This window comes from Grammomys surdaster, unplaced genomic scaffold (genome assembly GCF_004785775.1).
Source record: "Grammomys surdaster isolate TR1022 unplaced genomic scaffold, NIH_TR_1.0 205, whole genome shotgun sequence".
Classification (NCBI taxonomy): domain Eukaryota; kingdom Metazoa; phylum Chordata; class Mammalia; order Rodentia; family Muridae; genus Grammomys; species Grammomys surdaster.
Window position 1 is genome coordinate 1677636 of NW_021604650.1, and position 17626 is coordinate 1695261.

The 17626-nt window shown below is 51.5% G+C and overlaps 3 protein-coding genes across 4 annotated transcripts in view; 1 reads left to right on the top strand and 2 right to left on the bottom strand.

The window, feature by feature from the left end:
* Positions 1–4757: 4757 nt before the first annotated feature.
* Positions 4758–12903, top strand: Ppp2r5b (protein phosphatase 2 regulatory subunit B'beta). Of its 2 annotated transcripts, XM_028770966.1 has the most exons (14): positions 4758–5085; positions 5494–5951; positions 6619–6815; positions 7687–7788; positions 7933–8025; positions 8155–8285; positions 9398–9457; positions 9557–9665; positions 10112–10165; positions 10231–10281; positions 10392–10511; positions 11370–11497; positions 11678–11779; positions 12136–12903. In XM_028770966.1, exons 2-14 carry the CDS (start codon positions 5753–5755, stop codon positions 12281–12283), a joined length of 1494 nt encoding a protein of 497 aa, XP_028626799.1. In that variant the 5' UTR covers positions 4758–5085; positions 5494–5752; the 3' UTR covers positions 12284–12903. The 2 variants fall into 2 exon arrangements, with proteins under 2 accessions (XP_028626799.1, XP_028626798.1); XM_028770965.1 differs by lacking the exons at positions 11678–11779; positions 12136–12903 and having other exon boundaries at positions 4814–5085; positions 10781–11471.
* Gpha2 (glycoprotein hormone alpha 2) lies at positions 12899–13893 on the bottom strand. The gene is made up of 3 exons (XM_028770967.1): positions 13640–13893; positions 13344–13528; positions 12899–13182 (listed from the first exon to the last, which is right to left on the bottom strand). Exons 1-3 carry the CDS (start codon positions 13737–13739, stop codon positions 13081–13083), a joined length of 387 nt encoding a protein of 128 aa, XP_028626800.1. The 5' UTR covers positions 13740–13893; the 3' UTR covers positions 12899–13080.
* Positions 13894–16298: 2405 nt separating this feature from the next.
* Majin (membrane anchored junction protein) overlaps positions 16299–17626 on the bottom strand; it is a 39000-nt gene continuing 37672 nt past the window's right edge. The window contains exon 11 of the mRNA XM_028771289.1: positions 16299–16993. Coding sequence (XP_028627122.1) covers positions 16948–16993 — 46 coding nt within the window. The 3' untranslated portion in view covers positions 16299–16947. The remainder of the gene's footprint in view (positions 16994–17626) is intronic.

Sequence of the window (17626 nt, forward strand, 5' to 3'; positions counted from 1 at the left end):
CTCTCTCTCTCTCTCTCTCTCTCTCTCTCTCTCTCTCTCTCTCTCTCCCTGCTCTGGCTTCTTCCAGACGCCTCTGGCTGTACTCTCCCTCACATCAGAGTGGTCATGTTCTCATTTCCATCCAGTTTGCTACTGTTCCCAATTTAAGAGGTAGAAAATAGGATTATGAAAGTTGCTTAGCCTATCACCAGGAAGGTCTCCACACTTTCCACTCCTATCTAAAGAATGCACAGCAGGGGATTAAGGGTCCCTCCCTTCTGTGGTCTGTTGGGGCCCTCTCTGAAATAATGGCTTTTCATATCTCTAATCCTAAAATCAATAATTCAACTTCCCACAAACTGGGATCTCCTGTTCCTACAACCTGGCAACTATGACTTCTAAGCTTTTGTCTTGTTGTTTTGAGGCTAGGTCTCACTGTGTCTCCCTAGCTGGTATAGAGCTCACCATATAGAGGAGGCTGGCCTTGAACTTGTGGTGATGCTCCTGCTTCTTTCTGTTCTTAAATGGTTGGGGACATATGGAAAGAAAAATAACAAAGAACAGTTTATGATATGAAAAAAGTCTCCCAAAATTTACTTCAGTGCTCATACACTGTTAGTGGGGCCCAGGCAAGCTCATGTGTTAAATGTAGTATAGGGCTGCTCTCCTGATATGGTGGCAGAGCTCAGGAATTGAGATTAAGACAGAAGCCTGCAAAAACTAAACTGTTTATTTTCCCATTATTTACAGAATGAGTTCACCCTCTACTGTTCCATAGAGTTGGCCACCAAACTTTCTCTGTAATGAGAGCCATACAGATGTGGCCACCAAACTTTCTCTGTAACGAGAGCCATACAGATGTTCACGAGTAATTGAAAATCTAGCTTAGCTTTGATGGGGAGCTTGACTCAATATAATACCAGAAGTCATACTGTGTGTGGTGCACCCCTGTAATCCACTACATAAACTAAATTGTGGTGCACCCCTGTAATCCCAGAGTTCGGAAGATGGGGGCAAGAGAATCAGAAACTTAAGGTCATCCTCCATTACACAGCCACTTCCTGGATGAGCTAGGGAAGATCTCCCTTCCTCTCTCTTCCTTTTTTCCTTCCTTTCTTCTTCTCTCTCTCCCTCTCCTCCTTCCCCCTCCCCTTGTCCTTCCCCCTTCCCCTCTCCCTCTCCCCCTCCCCCTCCCCCTTCCTCTCCCTCTCCCTCTCCCTCTTTCTGGTTTTTCAAGACAGGATTTCTCTGTGTGGGTCACAGCCCTGACTGTTCTGGATCTCACTTTGTAGACCAGGCTGGCCTCAACTCACCTGCCTCTGCCTCCCACCCAGGACACCTACTACACCCAGCTCAGAGAGACCCTTTCTTAAAAACAAACTGTGTAGAGGCAGACATAAACAAAAATCTTGGCTTGGGGCAGAGACCTGGCTTCTTTTCAGCTCTTGGTAAGTGATAGGTTATTTCCCTGCCGCCAGTAAAATGAGCCATTTCAAGCCAGATTAGATTATATTAAAGGCAGATTTATTGGAAAGCTACAGTCACGTGAGTTCACTGGCCCCAAGAATTGAGGTGAGGGGAGTCACAATGGGGCTGGGGAAGGGAGAGGGAGAGGAAAGCACAGAGAGAAGGAGAAGAGAGGGGCCAAAATGTCTGGATTATATAGGCAAGAGCTTCTGGGGTAGGGCAGCCCAGCCTCTGGGTTGGAAAGTTCAAGGCTGAAGATGAGGGTATGCCAGGAAGGAATGCTAAGGGATCCTGGGAGCACCTAGAGGCAAGGTCTGCTTTGGTATGTAAAATATGTACCTCAGTCCCTTGTCCTGGGGTCCAAAACCAAATGCAAATTAATGTTAATAATCTTTGAGCTTCAAGACCAAGTCTGACAGTTTGGACTGCTCAAAAACTGTAGTCAAGGGCTGGAGAGATGGCTCAGTGGTTAGCAGTACTGACTGCTCTTCTACAGGTACTCAGTTCAATTTCCAGCAACCACATGGTGGCTCACAACCATCTGCAATGGGGTCTGATGCCCTCTTACGGTGTGTCTGAAGAAAGTAATGGTGTACTCATATACATAAAATAAATAAGTAAATCTAAAAAAAAAAAAACTGTAGTCAAGGCTGGCCTTGAACTCCTAATTCTCTGCTGTCATTTATCATGTGTGCTGGAACTTCAAGTTTGCTACATCAGGCCCAACAGGAGATTCTAATTTTATTTTAGTATTTGTTTGTTTGTTTGTTTGTTTGGGTTTTTTGTTTTGTTTTTAGCAGTATTGGAGATTGAACCCAGGTCCTTGTACATACTAAACAAATACTCTCACAGAGCCGTGTCCTTGATTTGCTTTTTTTTATGCTCACATCATCCACCTTTCTGTTACAATGACATCATGGCAGCTCATTATGTAGTAGAGTCTTTAGGGCCTCCAAGAGATGTGAGAAACTTTATGAGGGCCCATTCAAAGAGACAGATTGATGGTGGCAGCCATTTTGAAAATGTTTATGAGCAGGGCAGTAGTGGCGCACACCTTTAATCCCAGTACTTGGGAGGCAGAGGCAGGTGGATTTCTGAGTTCGAGAGTTCGAGGCCAGCCTGGTCTACAGAGTGAGTTCCAGGACAGCCAGGGCTACACAGAGAAACCTTGTCTCAAAAAAAAAAAAATGTTTATGGAGTGAATCAAGAGATCTATCAGTCCTCGACCGGCTTGATGGTATTGATATACCATCAATTGTGTATTTAATTAATTATAGTAACAACTGACAAAAGTAGGGCCAGGAATGTAGCTCAATTGGTAGAGCACTTGCTTAGGATGCATGAAGCCTTGGGTTTGATCCCCAGCATAATCTGGGCTTGGTGATGCCAAATTTGTCATCACTGGGAAGTGGAAGGAGAAGGATCAAGTTGAAAGTTATTCTCGAAAATGTTGAAAGTTATTCTCGAAAAGTTGAAAGTTGTCTTGAAAACAAAACAAAACAAAACAAAAAAAAACATATACCGTCCCTGCCCCCAAAGTTTAAAAAGAATAAGAAAAGACTTTTTTTTGAGATAGGGTTTCTCTGTGTAGTCCTGGCTGTCCTGGAACTCACTCTGTAGACCAAGCTGGCCTTGAACTTATAAATCCTCCTGCCTCTGCCTCCCAAGTGCTGGGAATAAAGGCGTGTGCCACCACTGCACGGCTAGAAAAGACTTTTTAACCCTTTATCTTTCAATGTCTGTTTGAAAGTTAATTTAAATTCCACTTCTGGGATAAGGGATGTAGCTCAGTAATAGAGCTCTTGCCCAGCATGTGCAAAGCCTCACAACTCATCCTCAGCATCAAAAACAAAGAATCTCAAAGCCACTTCTTCCACTAGTTTTATTTCTGCATCATCTAGGCCCCTGCCAGACATGGCTAGTTGACTTCAGACAGCCTGGCCTGAAAACTGCAGCACAGAGTGTCTGTGGAAAGCACTATAGTGTCACCAGCAAGGCATTCCTCCTGGCTTGGCCTCTGGGTCCTGGTCTGGTGGGAAGAGGCTCTGTGGGTCTGGTTTCCCCAGCTTATTATTAGGGAGTAAAGAGAGGGAAACCATGTCTGAGCCTTGGAGGTGGGCCAAGTAATAGTTTAGAGGTTCCTGTTCTGTCTGGCAGATGAAGAGCAGAGCAAAACGACAAGTCAAGATCAGCTGTTTGTGTAGAGTCTCTGGGCATCCATTGAGGTGCTAGATTCTAGGCTGGCGGAACAGTGTTCTCAATACAGCCTCTGCTGTTTGTTGCTCTACAGGTGGGCACGTCTTGGGTATATAGACTTCTTTTGCAGCACTAAGTGATCACCAGAGTCCATAAATGGGTGGGGCCGAAAAGCACCCCAACTCCCCCAACCTCATTGCTCTCTCCTGCTGCTCAGCATGGACCAGTTTCTCACCCAGGTAAAGCTTCGGGGTAAGGACCTCACAGTCACCGTAGGGAATAGAGTGTCGGTGTCCTGGTACTATGAAGGGGACCCAGGACAGCAGCTAGGAACTTTTGAGCAGAATGCCAAACTCTTGGAGTACAGCTGATACCCAGCATCGGGGTTTTGATAAAGAACTCCCCACTCTCCAGGGCACATCTTGGGGCCAGAGAAGGTGGGAGGTCCTGTGCCTTAGGACGGGGGCACCTCCAGGGTAGCAAGCACCTTCTGCCCTCCTTGCTTTGGCATCCCAGGACTGTCCCTTTAAACTACAGACCATGATGTCACCACAGACAGTAAGTGACAGGAGGGGCACTGCAGGCCCGGAGAATGGACTGCATTTCCCAGGAGCCTCTAGTGAACCACACCCCTCCCAGCAGGCGCTAACGCAAAGCCGACTATTAACCCCTCCAAAGCCGGATTCAAGGGGTTTTGTAAGTGTCCGGCCTCATTCTGGGCTGAGTACGAGGCTCCTTTGGGGATGACCTGAGGTACAGATGACTCAGACCAAATTGTGGGCCTGGCACATCATGCTAGGACTCTGTTTTGTCACGGTCCCGGCATTAGCAAGTTCCAACACCAGAATCCTCTTTTTTCCCTACATAGTGTCCCTTCCAGAATTCGGGAGGCCAGTTGTGAGCTGGAATCTGCCCCACTTTGCTCGCAGGTTTTAAAATCCGCAGCTTATCTCAGGAGTGCGGAGTTCTTCCACTTGCTCTGAGGTTACCCTTAAGGTTCGGCTGCTTCCTTTAAGCAGGGTGGGGACTACATTTCCCAGCGGTCCCGAGGCCTCCCTGACGCAGCCCCCCCTAGCGGAGGGAGGTGCGGGACGGGAGGGGGGAGGTGACTTGATGTCATCCTGAGCAGCTGGGCGGCGGGTGCCGGTGCGCAACGAGCCGGGGCTCCCGCTGCGCTGCACCGCGCGGATCTGATCCGGAGATACCTAGCAAGGGTCGCGTGCTGCCGGGGCCCAGCCCAGAGCCTGCCGAGCGCCCGACCCCTTTTGGGGCTGAGCTGGGGGCATGCTCCAGCACCCCCAGAGCCTGGGAGCGAACCCAGGAGCGCTACCGCCCAGCCCCAGCGCCCCGAGCGGCGGAACCACCGCTAAGGACCCTTGAACCGTCGTCCCCTCCACCGAGGCAACCTCTAGGGTCGGCGACCAAAGTCTGGGTTTCTGAGAAGTGAGTGTGTACCCCAATACCACATTGAGGTTTAGAGACCAGGAAGGAGCGGGATATGGGGAGGGATGCTAGGGTCTGAAAGGGGGTGCATGAGAACAGCACCCTCATTTTTTGGGTGAGTGCACCGGGACGGGAGACATTAGTAGAGCTAGCGAGTCACACTGCTGTTAGGAGCTGGGGGATGCTAAACAGTGTCCCCATCCAGAGTAGAAGCCATAGGCCGTATTTGGGGAGGGGCTACTTTAGAGCTTGGGTCTGGAAGAAGGGAGGGGCATGATTGCACCCTTGTTTTGGGGTCTAGCAAGAGAAGGAGGGAAAAGAAGTAAGGAGTAACTGCAGCACGCGGGCTGTCTTTGGAAAGCTGCTTTCTATGTCTCTCTTGCTGACCTTTCTAACCTGACTTTTCAGAAGAGCCAGCGTGGGAACCCTGACTGGACTCTTCTGGACCCTCAGGAAAGACCTGAGCCATTGCCCTTCTACCTTGCCTGCCCCCCCAGGACTGGGCAGTTGCCAGAGGCCCTGGGGGGGTCAGGACTGTGGTCGTGCCCCCACCCTCAACACGCTGGACAGGATGGGTCCCAGTTAATGTGTGTGGCCTCATTCAGCTTACTCCAGACCCACAAGGAGCCCCTTGGGCTCTGAAAGATTGACGTGCTGCCCATTGGCCATGGAGACGAAGCTGCCCCCGGCGAGCACCCCCACAAGTCCCTCCTCCCCAGGGTTGTCTCCAGTGCCACCACCAGACAAGGTGGATGGCTTCTCCCGCCGGTCCCTCCGCAGGGCCCGGCCCCGTCGTTCACACAGCTCCTCTCAGTTCCGCTATCAGAGCAACCAGCAAGAGCTCACTCCGCTGCCCCTGCTCAAAGGTGAGCTGTTGTTGGTTGTCAGGGTACCTAAGCCCAGAAGGAAGCAAGATGGGGGAGGACCAAGGGAGAAGCAGCTGTCAGGTAGAGTTTGGATACTCTTTCAGGCTAGGAACTCCATCGGAACTGACCCTCAGTCTCCAGGCCTCTGCTGACGCATGGCCTGACTGGCCTGTCATCTCTGGAGGTGGGGCATCTGGAAGTGGTGCCAGGGGCAGGCAAGGGCCAAGGGTGGGGCACACAGCCTAGGTTTCAGGAGGCTACTATCAGTCCAGCCAGCTGCCTAGGTCCTGGGGTAGGTAGTTGGCATGATTCCCTCTGATCAGCACATCTCCCCACCTCACTCCTGCCCTGCTTTCTACTTTTGGGTCACAGGTCCATGTGCAGAGGGAGGCAGTGGCTGTGGGGGGCATGCCTGAATATCCAGGGTTTGGGATCTTGCTTTAAACTCATGAGGTCTCTGATCCTGGATTATAAGAGAGAACCACTTTCCTACCCTCAGCCTCCCAGGAGTGAAGGATGGGACTAGAATTGTTTGTTTGCTGTACCAGAGTACCTTGTATGGGGACAACTGAGGCTTCCTGGAAAGTCAACCCGAGGGATGAGGAGATACACCCTGTCCAGAGCCCTGGCAGCTTGATCCAGGCTGTCTCCCTGTCCCTCCCCCCAGATGTGCCAGCCTCTGAGTTACATGAGTTGCTGAGCCGGAAACTGGCCCAATGTGGGGTGATGTTTGACTTCTTGGACTGTGTGGCTGATCTCAAGGGGAAGGAGGTGAAGCGTGCAGCCCTCAATGAACTGGTGGAATGTGTGGGGAGCACCCGGGGGGTCCTCATCGAACCTGTCTACCCAGACATCATCCGCATGGTAAGCACTGCACCCTGCCTCAGGGACAAAGGACCCCTATGGGAAGAGCCAATGTGTACTCTTCAGCTTGGTCTCAGGGCCATGCTTCCGTTTTCACTGAGTCCCACGCTACCCAACACCCTCTCAGGATTTCCTCCCCCTGTTGTCCCTATACTTGAGTGAGCTGGGCCTAGGGTGCCTGTCCTCCAGCCCACTTGTCTTCCATGGTCTGACTCAGGCATGAAACCCTCTCTCACAGTCCAAGCAGAAACACTTTGGCCCTGGGGACTTCATTGCTTTCAACCTTACCATCACTGCTGGATCACATCCACGTATGGATGTGTCAAGCCGCCCTCCAGCCCTTGGTGTAGGGCTTGTGTGAACTTGGTGTTTAGATGAAAATTGTCCAGAGGACAATCTTCCTTGCTGGGGAGTAGGTCAGTCCAGGAGAACTGGATGAGGTCTGGTGGTAAAACTCAGTGCAAGACCTCAAGTTCAAGTCCCATGTACTCACTGTACTTAGAAATTGCTTGGCCATGCCAGGCAGTGGTGGTGTGCATACCTTTCATCCCAGCACTTGGGAGATGGAGGCAAGTGGATATCTGAGTTCGGGGCCAGCCTGGTCTACAGAGAGAGTTCCAAGACAGCCAGAGCTCTGTTAGACAGATAAAACTCTGTCAAAAAACAAGACAAAAACCAACCAACCAAACAAACAAACAAACAACCAAAGTGCTTAGCCTGATGCTGCATGCCTGTAATCCTAGTTACTTAGAAGGCTGAGGCAGGAAGGCCACAAATTCCTTACCTGACTGGGATATAGAGAGCTTTGAGAGTCTCCAAAACTTCTGCTTCTATGGTCTCATCCTTAAAAAGCCCTCCCTTTCCCTAATAGATATCAGTAAATATCTTCAGGACGCTGCCACCCAGCGAGAACCCTGAATTTGACCCTGAAGAAGATGAGCCCAACCTTGAGCCCTCGTGGCCACATCTGCAGGTGTGAAGGGCTGGGGCAGGGTCTGCGTTTCACAGTAGATTGGAGGGCTGAGGGAGACCCTGACTGTTGGCCGAGAGCTGCAGGGTAAGGGAAGTGGGAAAGGCTGCAGCCAAACTCACTCTTTGCTCTGTCTTCCACCCACAGCTGGTATATGAATTTTTCCTACGTTTCTTGGAGAGTCCAGATTTCCAGCCCTCTGTGGCCAAGAGATACGTGGATCAAAAGTTTGTCCTGATGGTGACTTGGGGAGCCCAGGCTGGGTGGTACCATATAGCGGGCACAGGTTATCTGAGGGACATGGGATAGGATGGGGAGAAAAACAGGTTGACATCTGGCTTTCTCTTACCCTGACCCTGGGTCCTGCAGCTCCTGGAGCTATTTGACAGTGAGGACCCCCGGGAACGTGAGTACCTCAAGACCATCTTGCATCGGGTATACGGCAAGTTCCTGGGTCTCCGGGCCTACATCCGCAAACAGTGCAACCATATCTTCCTCCGGTGCGTTGCACTGCCTGCCTAGCAGAGATCTGGGAGGGAGGCAGGGAAGAAGGGACCTGCTGGGCCTCCCGGGCTGTATGCTTATCAAGTTCTGGGTGTTCAATGTAGTATTGATTATATGAAGCCTGTGAAATCAGCAGAGAATAAGTATTCATTCCCATTTACAGAGGAGAAAATAGAGGCCAAGTGAGACTACTGTAGGAAGACAGAGGCTAGTTAAGTAGTTTAGATGGACCAGGGCAGCCCAGAGGGATGTAGAGCTAGATCTTCTAATCCTTATCAGCCTGGCCTATAATGACCCAGAGAAATTCTTTCTACAAACATGTTCTGAACACCATATCCACTGGACATGGGGAGTCCCTGTGACCTTGTAGTTGAGACCATGGCTGTATATTTGAGTTTGGTTTCAGTATTTGGGTGAACTTGGGCAAGTCCTTGAAGTTCTCCTCTTGCTTCATCCTTTGAAGTGAGCACACTGCCTGTGCTAATGTGGGGCCATTCTCCAGATGAAGCCAGATGGGCCTCCAAAGCACCTGGCATAGTTCCTGGCCTGAGATGGGGCCTCTGAAACATTAGCTGTTGTTTTTAGTGATAAAATAAAGAAGCCCTGACCCATGTTTTCCAGGAGCTCAGAGTCCATTAGCTTCCCCACTTATTAACTTTGAGATGAGTAGCCTTTAGCTACAGAGTCTCAACTTCATCTCTGTAATGGCTTTTGTAGGCCCTGCCTCCTAGGGGGATGTTGAGAATTACAGTGCAGGGTAGAGGTTTTTGCCTTTGCTTTGGTTGACTGTATGAAAGTCCTAGGCTGAGTGCCTGCTGCCTGGCTGGGCATCAGGTAAGAAGTGCTAGGGACCTGAAGAAGTGAGCTGGGGCTGTCTCAGGGAAGAGAGGCTGAGCTGGGACAGTGGCTGAGATGGCTGGTCTGGGAGACATTTTGCAGGTGGGTGTGGAATCAATGGGTGCTGGTTTGGGGCCCCAGGAAGGGAGCAATTCTGTGAGGACAGTTGGACAGCTGTGTGGGGTGAGTCAGGATTGCTGGCAGGAAGGGTGATGGAGAGCTGGGCTTGTCTGAAAGCTCCCGCCATCCACATTCGTCTCTTTCCCTGCAGCTTCATCTATGAGCTGGAGCACTTCAACGGCGTGGCAGAGCTGTTAGAGATCTTGGGAAGGTAACGTTCCTGGGGCTTTGGCTGGAGCTGGGCTTTCTGGTAGGAGGGACTGGGGCCTGCTTGGCTGAGCCCTGCTCCTCTTTTCTGTCCACTCCAAAGCATCATCAATGGCTTTGCGCTGCCCCTGAAGACTGAGCACAAGCAGTTCCTGGTTCGAGTTCTGATCCCCTTGCATTCTGTCAAGTCACTGTCTGTTTTTCATGCTCAGGTGAGCCTAGGTCTAGCCTTGAAGCAGGGGCAGCATTTGCTGACACTCAGGGCTGACTGCAGGGACAAGAAGTCAAATTGACACTTACTGGATCCGGGCTCACCCCCCAGTCTCTAGTAATTCAGTGTCCTCTACCTGAGAGCTGACCTCACACACCAGCCCGTGCCTCTCCAGCTCTCAGCGCTGGTGCCTTGCTGACCTCACACACCAGCCCTGTGCCTCTCCAGCCCTCAGCGCTGGTGCCTTGCTGACCTCACACACCAGCCCTGTGCTTCTCCAGCTCTCAGCGCTGGGTGCCTTGTAGGTCCAGAGCAGCAGTAAGCACTCAGTGAACAGGAGTGTGAAGGCAGTAATGAGCAGATGCCTGGCACGCTGTCCTAGGCAGCTAGTTCTTGGCTCCTGGCCCTTCCTGACCTTGGCTACTTCTTCCCACCATGTCCCTGTAGCTGGCATACTGTGTGGTGCAGTTCTTGGAGAAGGATGCAACCTTGACAGAGCATGTGAGTACCTTGGAGGGAAGGTGGGCCCCTCACTCTTCGGGTCTGACTCCTTCTCCACCCTCTAGGTTATCCGGGGGCTCCTTAAATACTGGCCTAAAACCTGCACCCAGAAGGAGGTATGAAGGGTTCTCACAACCCTGACAGTAGTGGGGAGGGCTCAGCTTCCAGAAGGGGAGCAAGTGTGTACTTTAGGGGAACATAAACTGCTGCCTTGCCCTCTCCCCAGGTGATGTTCCTGGGGGAGATGGAAGAGATTCTTGATGTCATCGAGCCCTCCCAGTTTGTGAAGGTCCAGGAGCCCCTCTTCAAGCAGGTGGCTCGCTGTGTCTCCAGCCCCCATTTCCAGGTGTGTGACAAAGGGAGGTGGGATCAGGGCAGGGGCACAGCTTGGCAAGGATTCTCAGTTGTCCAGACATAGCCCCTTCTCACCTCAGCTTCTCCTCTAGCCCTAGGCCTGATGACAGGGAGATGATGGCCTTAGGCTCATGGGTCTGAGGGCCAGACCTCAGATATGTATTCTACTGGCTGAGAGGCCTTGAGGAAATCACTTATCTAAGTCTAAGTGGGGTTCCCTGACTATAAAATGGGCCAACAATAGACCCTTCATATTGACAGGAGCAAGAGCTCATAGTTGTAAACACACCAGGGAAACTGACCCACAGTGGGCTGCAGAACTGTTGGACCCTCTCCTCTTTTCTTGGTAACTTTAGACTTCAACGGTCCCCACTTTCTGGCCAGAAGGTCAGGTCCCCATGTTATTCTAGACTCACTCTTATCCCCAGGAGCCATAACCTGGTGGACGTTTGTTCTTCCTCTAACTTGTTTGTTCTTCAGGTTGGGGTGTGGAAGTTAGGGGATGATGGCTCTGAGATTTCACTTCTAAAGCACCTTGAAGAACAGGAACTTCTCTCATCCCGACCACAGCTGGTGGAGAGCAGCGTTCTTACTCCATCCCCACAGCACACAGCTGAGGCTGAGATGCTGAATGCCTTGCAAGGCCGCATGCATGCAGCAGCTGTGCAGGAGTCAGGACTGTAAAGCCAGGGCCTTTTCTCTCCTTCATTTGTTTTCTCCAGTGGGTCAGATAAGCCCTCAGGTTGGGGTGTGAAAGTTAGGGGATCTGGGTTTGAGGGTAAGGAGAAAAAACAGACCGTGCACACCCAAAAGCCACCACCAGGCCCTCTTTCCTGCTTCACCTGCCCAGGTTGCAGAGCGGGCTCTGTATTTCTGGAACAATGAGTACATCTTGAGCCTCATTGAGGACAACTGCCACACTGTGCTGCCTGCGGTATTTGGGACCCTCTACCAAGTGTCCAAGGAGCACTGGAATCAGTAAGTGCCCAAGCTTTCCACCTTTCAGAGACAGACAGCATAGCTAGTCCAGCCCCTGGGGCCTCTCCTAGTTGTGAGCAAATGTTGGGATGTCAAAGGGAGGTAAAAGAGCAGGGACATGAATGGACAGTGTTCTGGGACAAGCAGAATGGTGTTTCATGGATCTCCTTGCTATGTCAGAACCATCGTGTCCCTGATCTACAATGTGCTCAAGACTTTCATGGAGATGAATGGAAAGCTGTTTGATGAGCTCACGGCCTCCTACAAGCTGGAAAAACAGCAGTGAGTACCGGGTGGGAGGGACGCTAGCCACTGGGGAGGGGCAGAGAAGAAGGAATCAAGCCCTCAGGCTGCAGGGAGATGAAGAGGACCCATCCCGTGTGGTGTTCCCAGCCTCATCCTATGTCTGTCCTGGGCAAATACAGCCATTCTTCTCAGGACCCATGCCCACTGGCTGCTCTGACTCCCCGCCTTAGCCAGAACAGCTCAAAGCCCAGTTCTTTCTCTTCTCTCTGTCCTCACCTCTTCTCTAAGCTGAGGGTTCCCGTGGAGTACTAATCACTTTACAGTGGGGGAGTGGTGAAGGAGGTTAGACAGCTGCCAGTTAGAAGAAGAGCTGCCTCACCCTCTTTCCCCAGGGAGCAACAGAAGGCCCAGGAGCGGCAGGAGCTATGGCGAGGCTTGGAGGAACTGCGGCTACGCCGGCTACAGGGGACCCAAGGGGCCAAGGAAGTCCCTGTCCCACGGCCTACGCCCCAGGTGTCTGCCAGTGGGGGTCAGAGCTAGATAAATCTAGAACAGGAGAAGCTAAACCCAGAGCTATCAGCCCCTCCATCCCTCTGCCCAGGGGCCCACCCAGCGAGGCCATGCCTCCCCGTGCCCTTGCCAGAGTGGCTCTAGGACTCCCTACCAGCCCCATGGGACAGCTTCATGGAGGGGAAGACAAGGCAAGATGGTAGTCTTGGCAGCAGGACCCTCAGGCCTTTGTGGCAAGATTCTGGCAAGACTAGACCAGGGCGAGTGTGCGACTGGGAAGCTGGCATCAGGGATCCTCCCCTGCCCTACACAGCTAGGCTCCCGGCGGTAGCCGGGCATCTACCCCTGCTCCTGGCCTGGGGCATGGACACTCAGCGCCTGGCCAGGGCCTTCTTCATCCCCACCATGGGGGCACAGTCTATTTATTCTGCCCAGCTCACCCTCAACAAGACATTGTCCAGGGACATCCTCCTCTCCTCTCCCTTGCCCTGAATTTCCTTATCCCTTTTTATTTATTGGGCAGGGGGAGGGGTGAGGGCACAGGCAAGAAGAGATTCACATTGTCCTGGGGTGAGGGGGGGGTCACAGTAATTATGGTCTGTCCCCTTCACCTGGCTAGGGGGCAGACTTAATAAAGAGCGAAACTCAAACATTGCTTGCTTTACTGAGGACAGGAGCGAAGGAGAACATAGCAATGAGACTGCCGTGAAGGTCAGGTAAAAGGAGGTGAGACCCCATCCTCACAGACTCTAACGAGGGCCAGAGCCCCTCACTGGAGAGATCCATGACACATTAGTGCCAGGACTGGAGCCTGAGCCCTTCTGGGATTAGTAGCGGGAGAGACGGCACATATCACACTGGCAGGCCCTGGCAGTGAAGATCTCAAGCTCCCCACGCTGGTTCCCCACACACTGCAGCCACACCCTCACCTGTTGGAGGAGGACCCAAGTTTGTTCCCATTCCTTCCCATCCTCAGTCCCTACCCTCACGCCCCATCAAGTTCAGGTCCCTGGGTCCCCACCCTCACGCCCCCTCAGGTTCAGGTCCCTGGGTCCCCACCCTTACGCCCCATCAGGTTTGGGCTCCTTACCTTTTTAAGGCTGCTGATGGTGCAGCACTGGGAAGTGGAAGTGATGTTGTGTCGATAGCCACTGGCCACCAGCACAGAGTACCGGGAGGGGAAAGCACTAGACTCACAGTGTCCTACACACGCCTGCGCCACATGGGAGCCCTGGCAGGTGCCGTGGCGATCACTTCGCACCGTCACGTTGAAAGCTGGAAGGAGATGAGAGAGCAGACCGTGAAGGCTGTGCCAGCCAGGTTACCGGTGCTTCTGGTCTGCAGCTCTGCCCTTGCTCCCCACTCACTCTCCAAGCAGTTACTCACGGTGCAAGTGGCAGCCTGGGATGGCTGCCTCCAGGCCATGCCTGCCAGTGACTGCCAGGCCCAGCAGGCAGAGGAGCAAGACTTGTGGTGCCATGGGCATCTGCAAAGGAGTGGGTGGGAAGGGAAGTGTTTGAAGCTGTGCCTCTCCACCAGCAAGCCAGGCTTCTGGGTCTTCTGACTGGTGAGGTGTGCCTGGGTGGCGTTGTTTATCCTCTCTGCCTTTGGTGGGACTGTTTGGGGTGTTTTCTTCCTTGCCTCAGCTACTCTGGAAGGGTATGAGTAGCCACTTGTACGTCCTCCTTCTATGCAGAATCTCTCCGGGAATGTCCCTCACCATCTGGGATACGTACAAATCCCCCAGCCACGTGCCATTTGGCCTACAAGGCCCTGGCCCACCACCCCTCCTCCCTGGCTCCACCTGCTCAGGCTTCAGCAGCCTACCCAATCCAGCAGGAACTGTAGACTCCGGTGCCTCCTGCTGGTCTCCAAATTGGCGCTGGCTCTCCAGGCTTTTATTTGCTGGTGTTTTAGAGCCCCGCCCTCCCAGATATCAGCTTTCAGGCCCCTCCTAGCCTGAAGCTTCAGCACAGTCCCACCTGGAGATCAGGATCTGAGGTTTCTTCAGAATACAGTCTCTGCTGACAGTTCCCTTTCCCATCAGGCTGTCTAGTGTTGAATACTAGAGACAGGCCCAGGAGTGGCCCAGCGTGACATGTGGGCAGCTGGGTTTTCTTCACCTTCTATGAGCTTGGGCAGGACTCTTACCTGATCAGCCATTCTCTGTTGAAAAACTACTACCCTCAGCTAGGTTCCCAATCTGTCTTTTAGTGATTGCAAAGGAATGGGACTGAAAATCAACTTTTTTCTTAAAAAGACAATTTGATGCATCCCAGAGGCAACCCTGAACTTGATCCTCCTGCCTCCACCTCCTAAGTCCTGGAATCACAGGCATGAACCACTATACTCAGTTCATGCTATTCTGGGGTCGAGCACAGGGCCTCATGAATGCTAAGGAGGCACTCCACCAGTGGAGTTACATCCCCAGTCCAAGAACAGGAGTCTTTTTTAGGGGCATCCCACTAGTGAGGGCACCTAAGCTGTGCTTGGTGGCAGACTAGGGGCAGGTCCATTTCAGTCTCCCAGATTCCTGGTAGTGCTTTCTTATCATGTGGCTGGCTGTAGAGTGGAACTCTGAGCTAGAAGTCTTGCTAGTCCCTGGAATAGCAGGGGCCGTCTACATAAAAGCAGAAACTAGACTCAGAGCTAGAGCCCACCCTCAGTGGCTCCACCTAGTCTAACTCTGCTTATGGAGGAAAGGCTCTCTACTAAAAGTCATGTTCACTATCATACTGTCTATCCATGGTGCTAAGTGACACCTGGGACAAGAATGTGACATGTTGAGGGCTGTGGGTGTGGTTCCGTGGCAGAGCACTTGCCTAGAAGCTTGAGGTTTTGGGTTCCATCCATTTTTGGCACCATAAAACAAGCAAACAAACAATAAAAATCTTAGTCAACATTAGCTGGACATTGAATTTAGAAGTACCTCGACCAAGGTCTATGGTGATTGTAGGCAGCCCCTCTTTGACCACTACTACACTCAGAAGAGTGGGGCGGCCCACAGCTGCCAGAGCTTGAGGGCTCCTCAGAGCTCTTCAAATCCTACCTCTCACTTTCCAGATGATAAAAAAGGGCAGCAGATGTCCTTATGTTAACTGGTCCCAGTCAGCATGGGCACTCAGATGGCCAGGCTTTGGAGCTGTGTCCTTCAGCAGGAGCTGTCTGTGAAGTTATGCTCAGGATTGTAGGACAAATATAGTGAACAGGGTTTGGGAAAACTGGTACTGCCCATGTTGCTAACCCCCCATCCCTATACCCTTGCTTGCCTTTAGTGTCCCCTGCTCAGGCCCTAGGTTCTGGGTTGCCTGCCCACCCCCTAGCACCCTACTTCTTCCTTTTCCCCATCAAAAGTAGAGACAGCCAAGCAAAGGACTCAGAGGAACCCAGCACTTTAGACCCAGGCTTCTGATTGGGAACCCTGTGGCATGCAACAGACAAATGGCTGTTTAAAGACCAAGGGTAGTCCATCTTAATATTGGACTTCACTAAAAGTTAAAAAGCTAAAACGAGTTTTCCTAAATTTCTACCCATTATTCTTTTGGTTCTCCGATGTCACATAAGCCCAAGATGGGTCTCGAGATGGCCCTTGGGTGAAGAAAGGGTTTGGGTACCTTGGCCTTTTCCAGGGCCCTAACCGGCCGGCACTGGCTGCCACTTAGTCTGGTCTATGTTCCTGTCAAGGCACCTTAGGGAGCATTTCACATTCTTAGCACTATCCTTGGGGCCAAACCAAGTGAGGATGGGATAGTTTCTTTGGGGCAGTGGAGTGGGACTCAGGCTAGTGAATCCATGTGACCTTATTCCCTTGACCCCTGGTAAAGAACTGTAAGAGCTGAGAGCAGGTATACATCATGTGGTTCACTAAGCAACAACATGAGTCTGGGGCTTGGGGGAGGCCCATGACTGCTTCTCTGTTCTCTCTTCTGCTCTAGTTCACTAAGTTCAATCAATGGTCCACTATGAGCAGTTATCGGCATTAGAGTCCTAAACACTAGAGACAGAAGACTTAAACCTTAGGGCAGTAGAATTCTTTAGTGCTTTATTTATTTATTTATTTATTTTGAAATTTTTAATAAAATTACATTTTATTATGTGTGATATGTAAGCCATGGTGCATGTATAGAGGTTGAACTCAGGTTATCAGGTTTGGCTGCAGGTGCTTTACCCATCAAGACACTTTGTTGGCCCTTCTTAGCATTGTTTTGTTTTGCTTTTCCAAATATGGGGGTTGGGCCGAGGGGCGGAAGTTTCTGCAGAGGCCAGAAGAAAGGTCAGACCATTCTGACAGAGCTGGAGCTCCAGGTTGCTTGATATGGGTCCTGAGAACCAAACTCAGGACCTCTGCAATAGCTATATGCACCTAATCACCATCTCTCCAGCCACATTCTTAGTGTTTTAGACAGGAAAAACCAAAAGCAAACAACAGGATAAACTCCTGTGAGGATCCAGTCTGGTGCCCTCATGCCCATGACCAGGGTTAAGAGTAAAGGATGGCACGCGGGGGTGCACAGAGGGAGCCAAGGTACAGACTTGAAGCCAGCCTGGGCTGTATGCAGTAACGCTTGTCTCAAAATAAACAGAAGAAAAAAAGAGAAAATGAAAGCAAAGGAGGTGTAGTGTAGTTCAGGAAGAGTCACTGCGAGGGGACATCTTCTTTCCTGTGCCGACCCACACTGTGGTGCCTGGAAGGCTCATTGACTGCTCTTCCTGAAGAAGTATCCAAATGGGAAGAGAGCACTGCAGGATGCAAACAGAGGATCTGAGACTGAGGAGCTCGCTCCCTGCTCCCTGGTTCCCATTAGTGTTTCATTAGCCAGGGCATTTTGCACTGGGGAACCACTGAATGGAAACCCAAGTCCAAAGCAGCATTTGAGAAGGCACCCAAATTAGATTATCCCCGGAAGAGGGAAATAAAGGAGAGAGAACTGCAACAGGATGGCTGAGCTCTAGACAGATAAAGATTTGCTCAGGGTCCTTTGCAGAAAGGATTCTGAACACACACCTAGATTTGGATGGGAGAATGAAAGCATTCTGGACTCCAAATCATCTGAATGACCCAAGAAAAACAGATGTTTCTGTTCAATCAACATTTGTGAAACAGGCCTTATGTGGGCACCTCCCGGTGGAGAGAACTGCACAAGTGAGCAGACAACAGAGCATCCCAACCCCAAAAATCCACCAGGGTTACAAAGTGAGACCCTGTCTTAGAAGAAGAGAGCCTGGTGTGGTGGTGCACACCTTTAATCCGAGCACTCTGGAGGCAGAGGCAGGGGGACCTCTGTGAGTAGGTCAGCCAGGGTTACATAGTGAAACGTCTCAAGAAAAGAAAAAAAAAAAGTGCAATCTTTTGAATCAAGGCCTTTGCTCTCA

Bases quoted from the DNA above. Each gene is read 5' to 3' on its own strand.
- Ppp2r5b (XM_028770965.1), top strand. From the start codon at position 5,753: ATGGAGACGAAGCTGCCCCCGGCGAGCACCCCCACAAGTCCCTCCTCC. The intron at 6,816-7,686 runs GTAAGCACTGCA...TTTCCCTAATAG, and splicing joins ACCCAGACATCATCCGCATG to ATATCAGTAAATATCTTCAG. The intron at 9,666-10,111 runs GTGAGCCTAGGT...ATGTCCCTGTAG, and splicing joins TGTCTGTTTTTCATGCTCAG to CTGGCATACTGTGTGGTGCA.
- Gpha2 (XM_028770967.1), bottom strand. From the start codon at position 13,739: ATGCCCATGGCACCACAAGTCTTGCTCCTCTGCCTGCTGGGCCTGGCA. The intron at 13,529-13,639 runs GTGAGTAACTGC...ATCTCCTTCCAG, and splicing joins CCCAGGCTGCCACTTGCACC to CTTTCAACGTGACGGTGCGA. The intron at 13,183-13,343 runs GTAAGGAGCCCA...CTCCTCCAACAG, and splicing joins CCATCAGCAGCCTTAAAAAG to GTGAGGGTGTGGCTGCAGTG.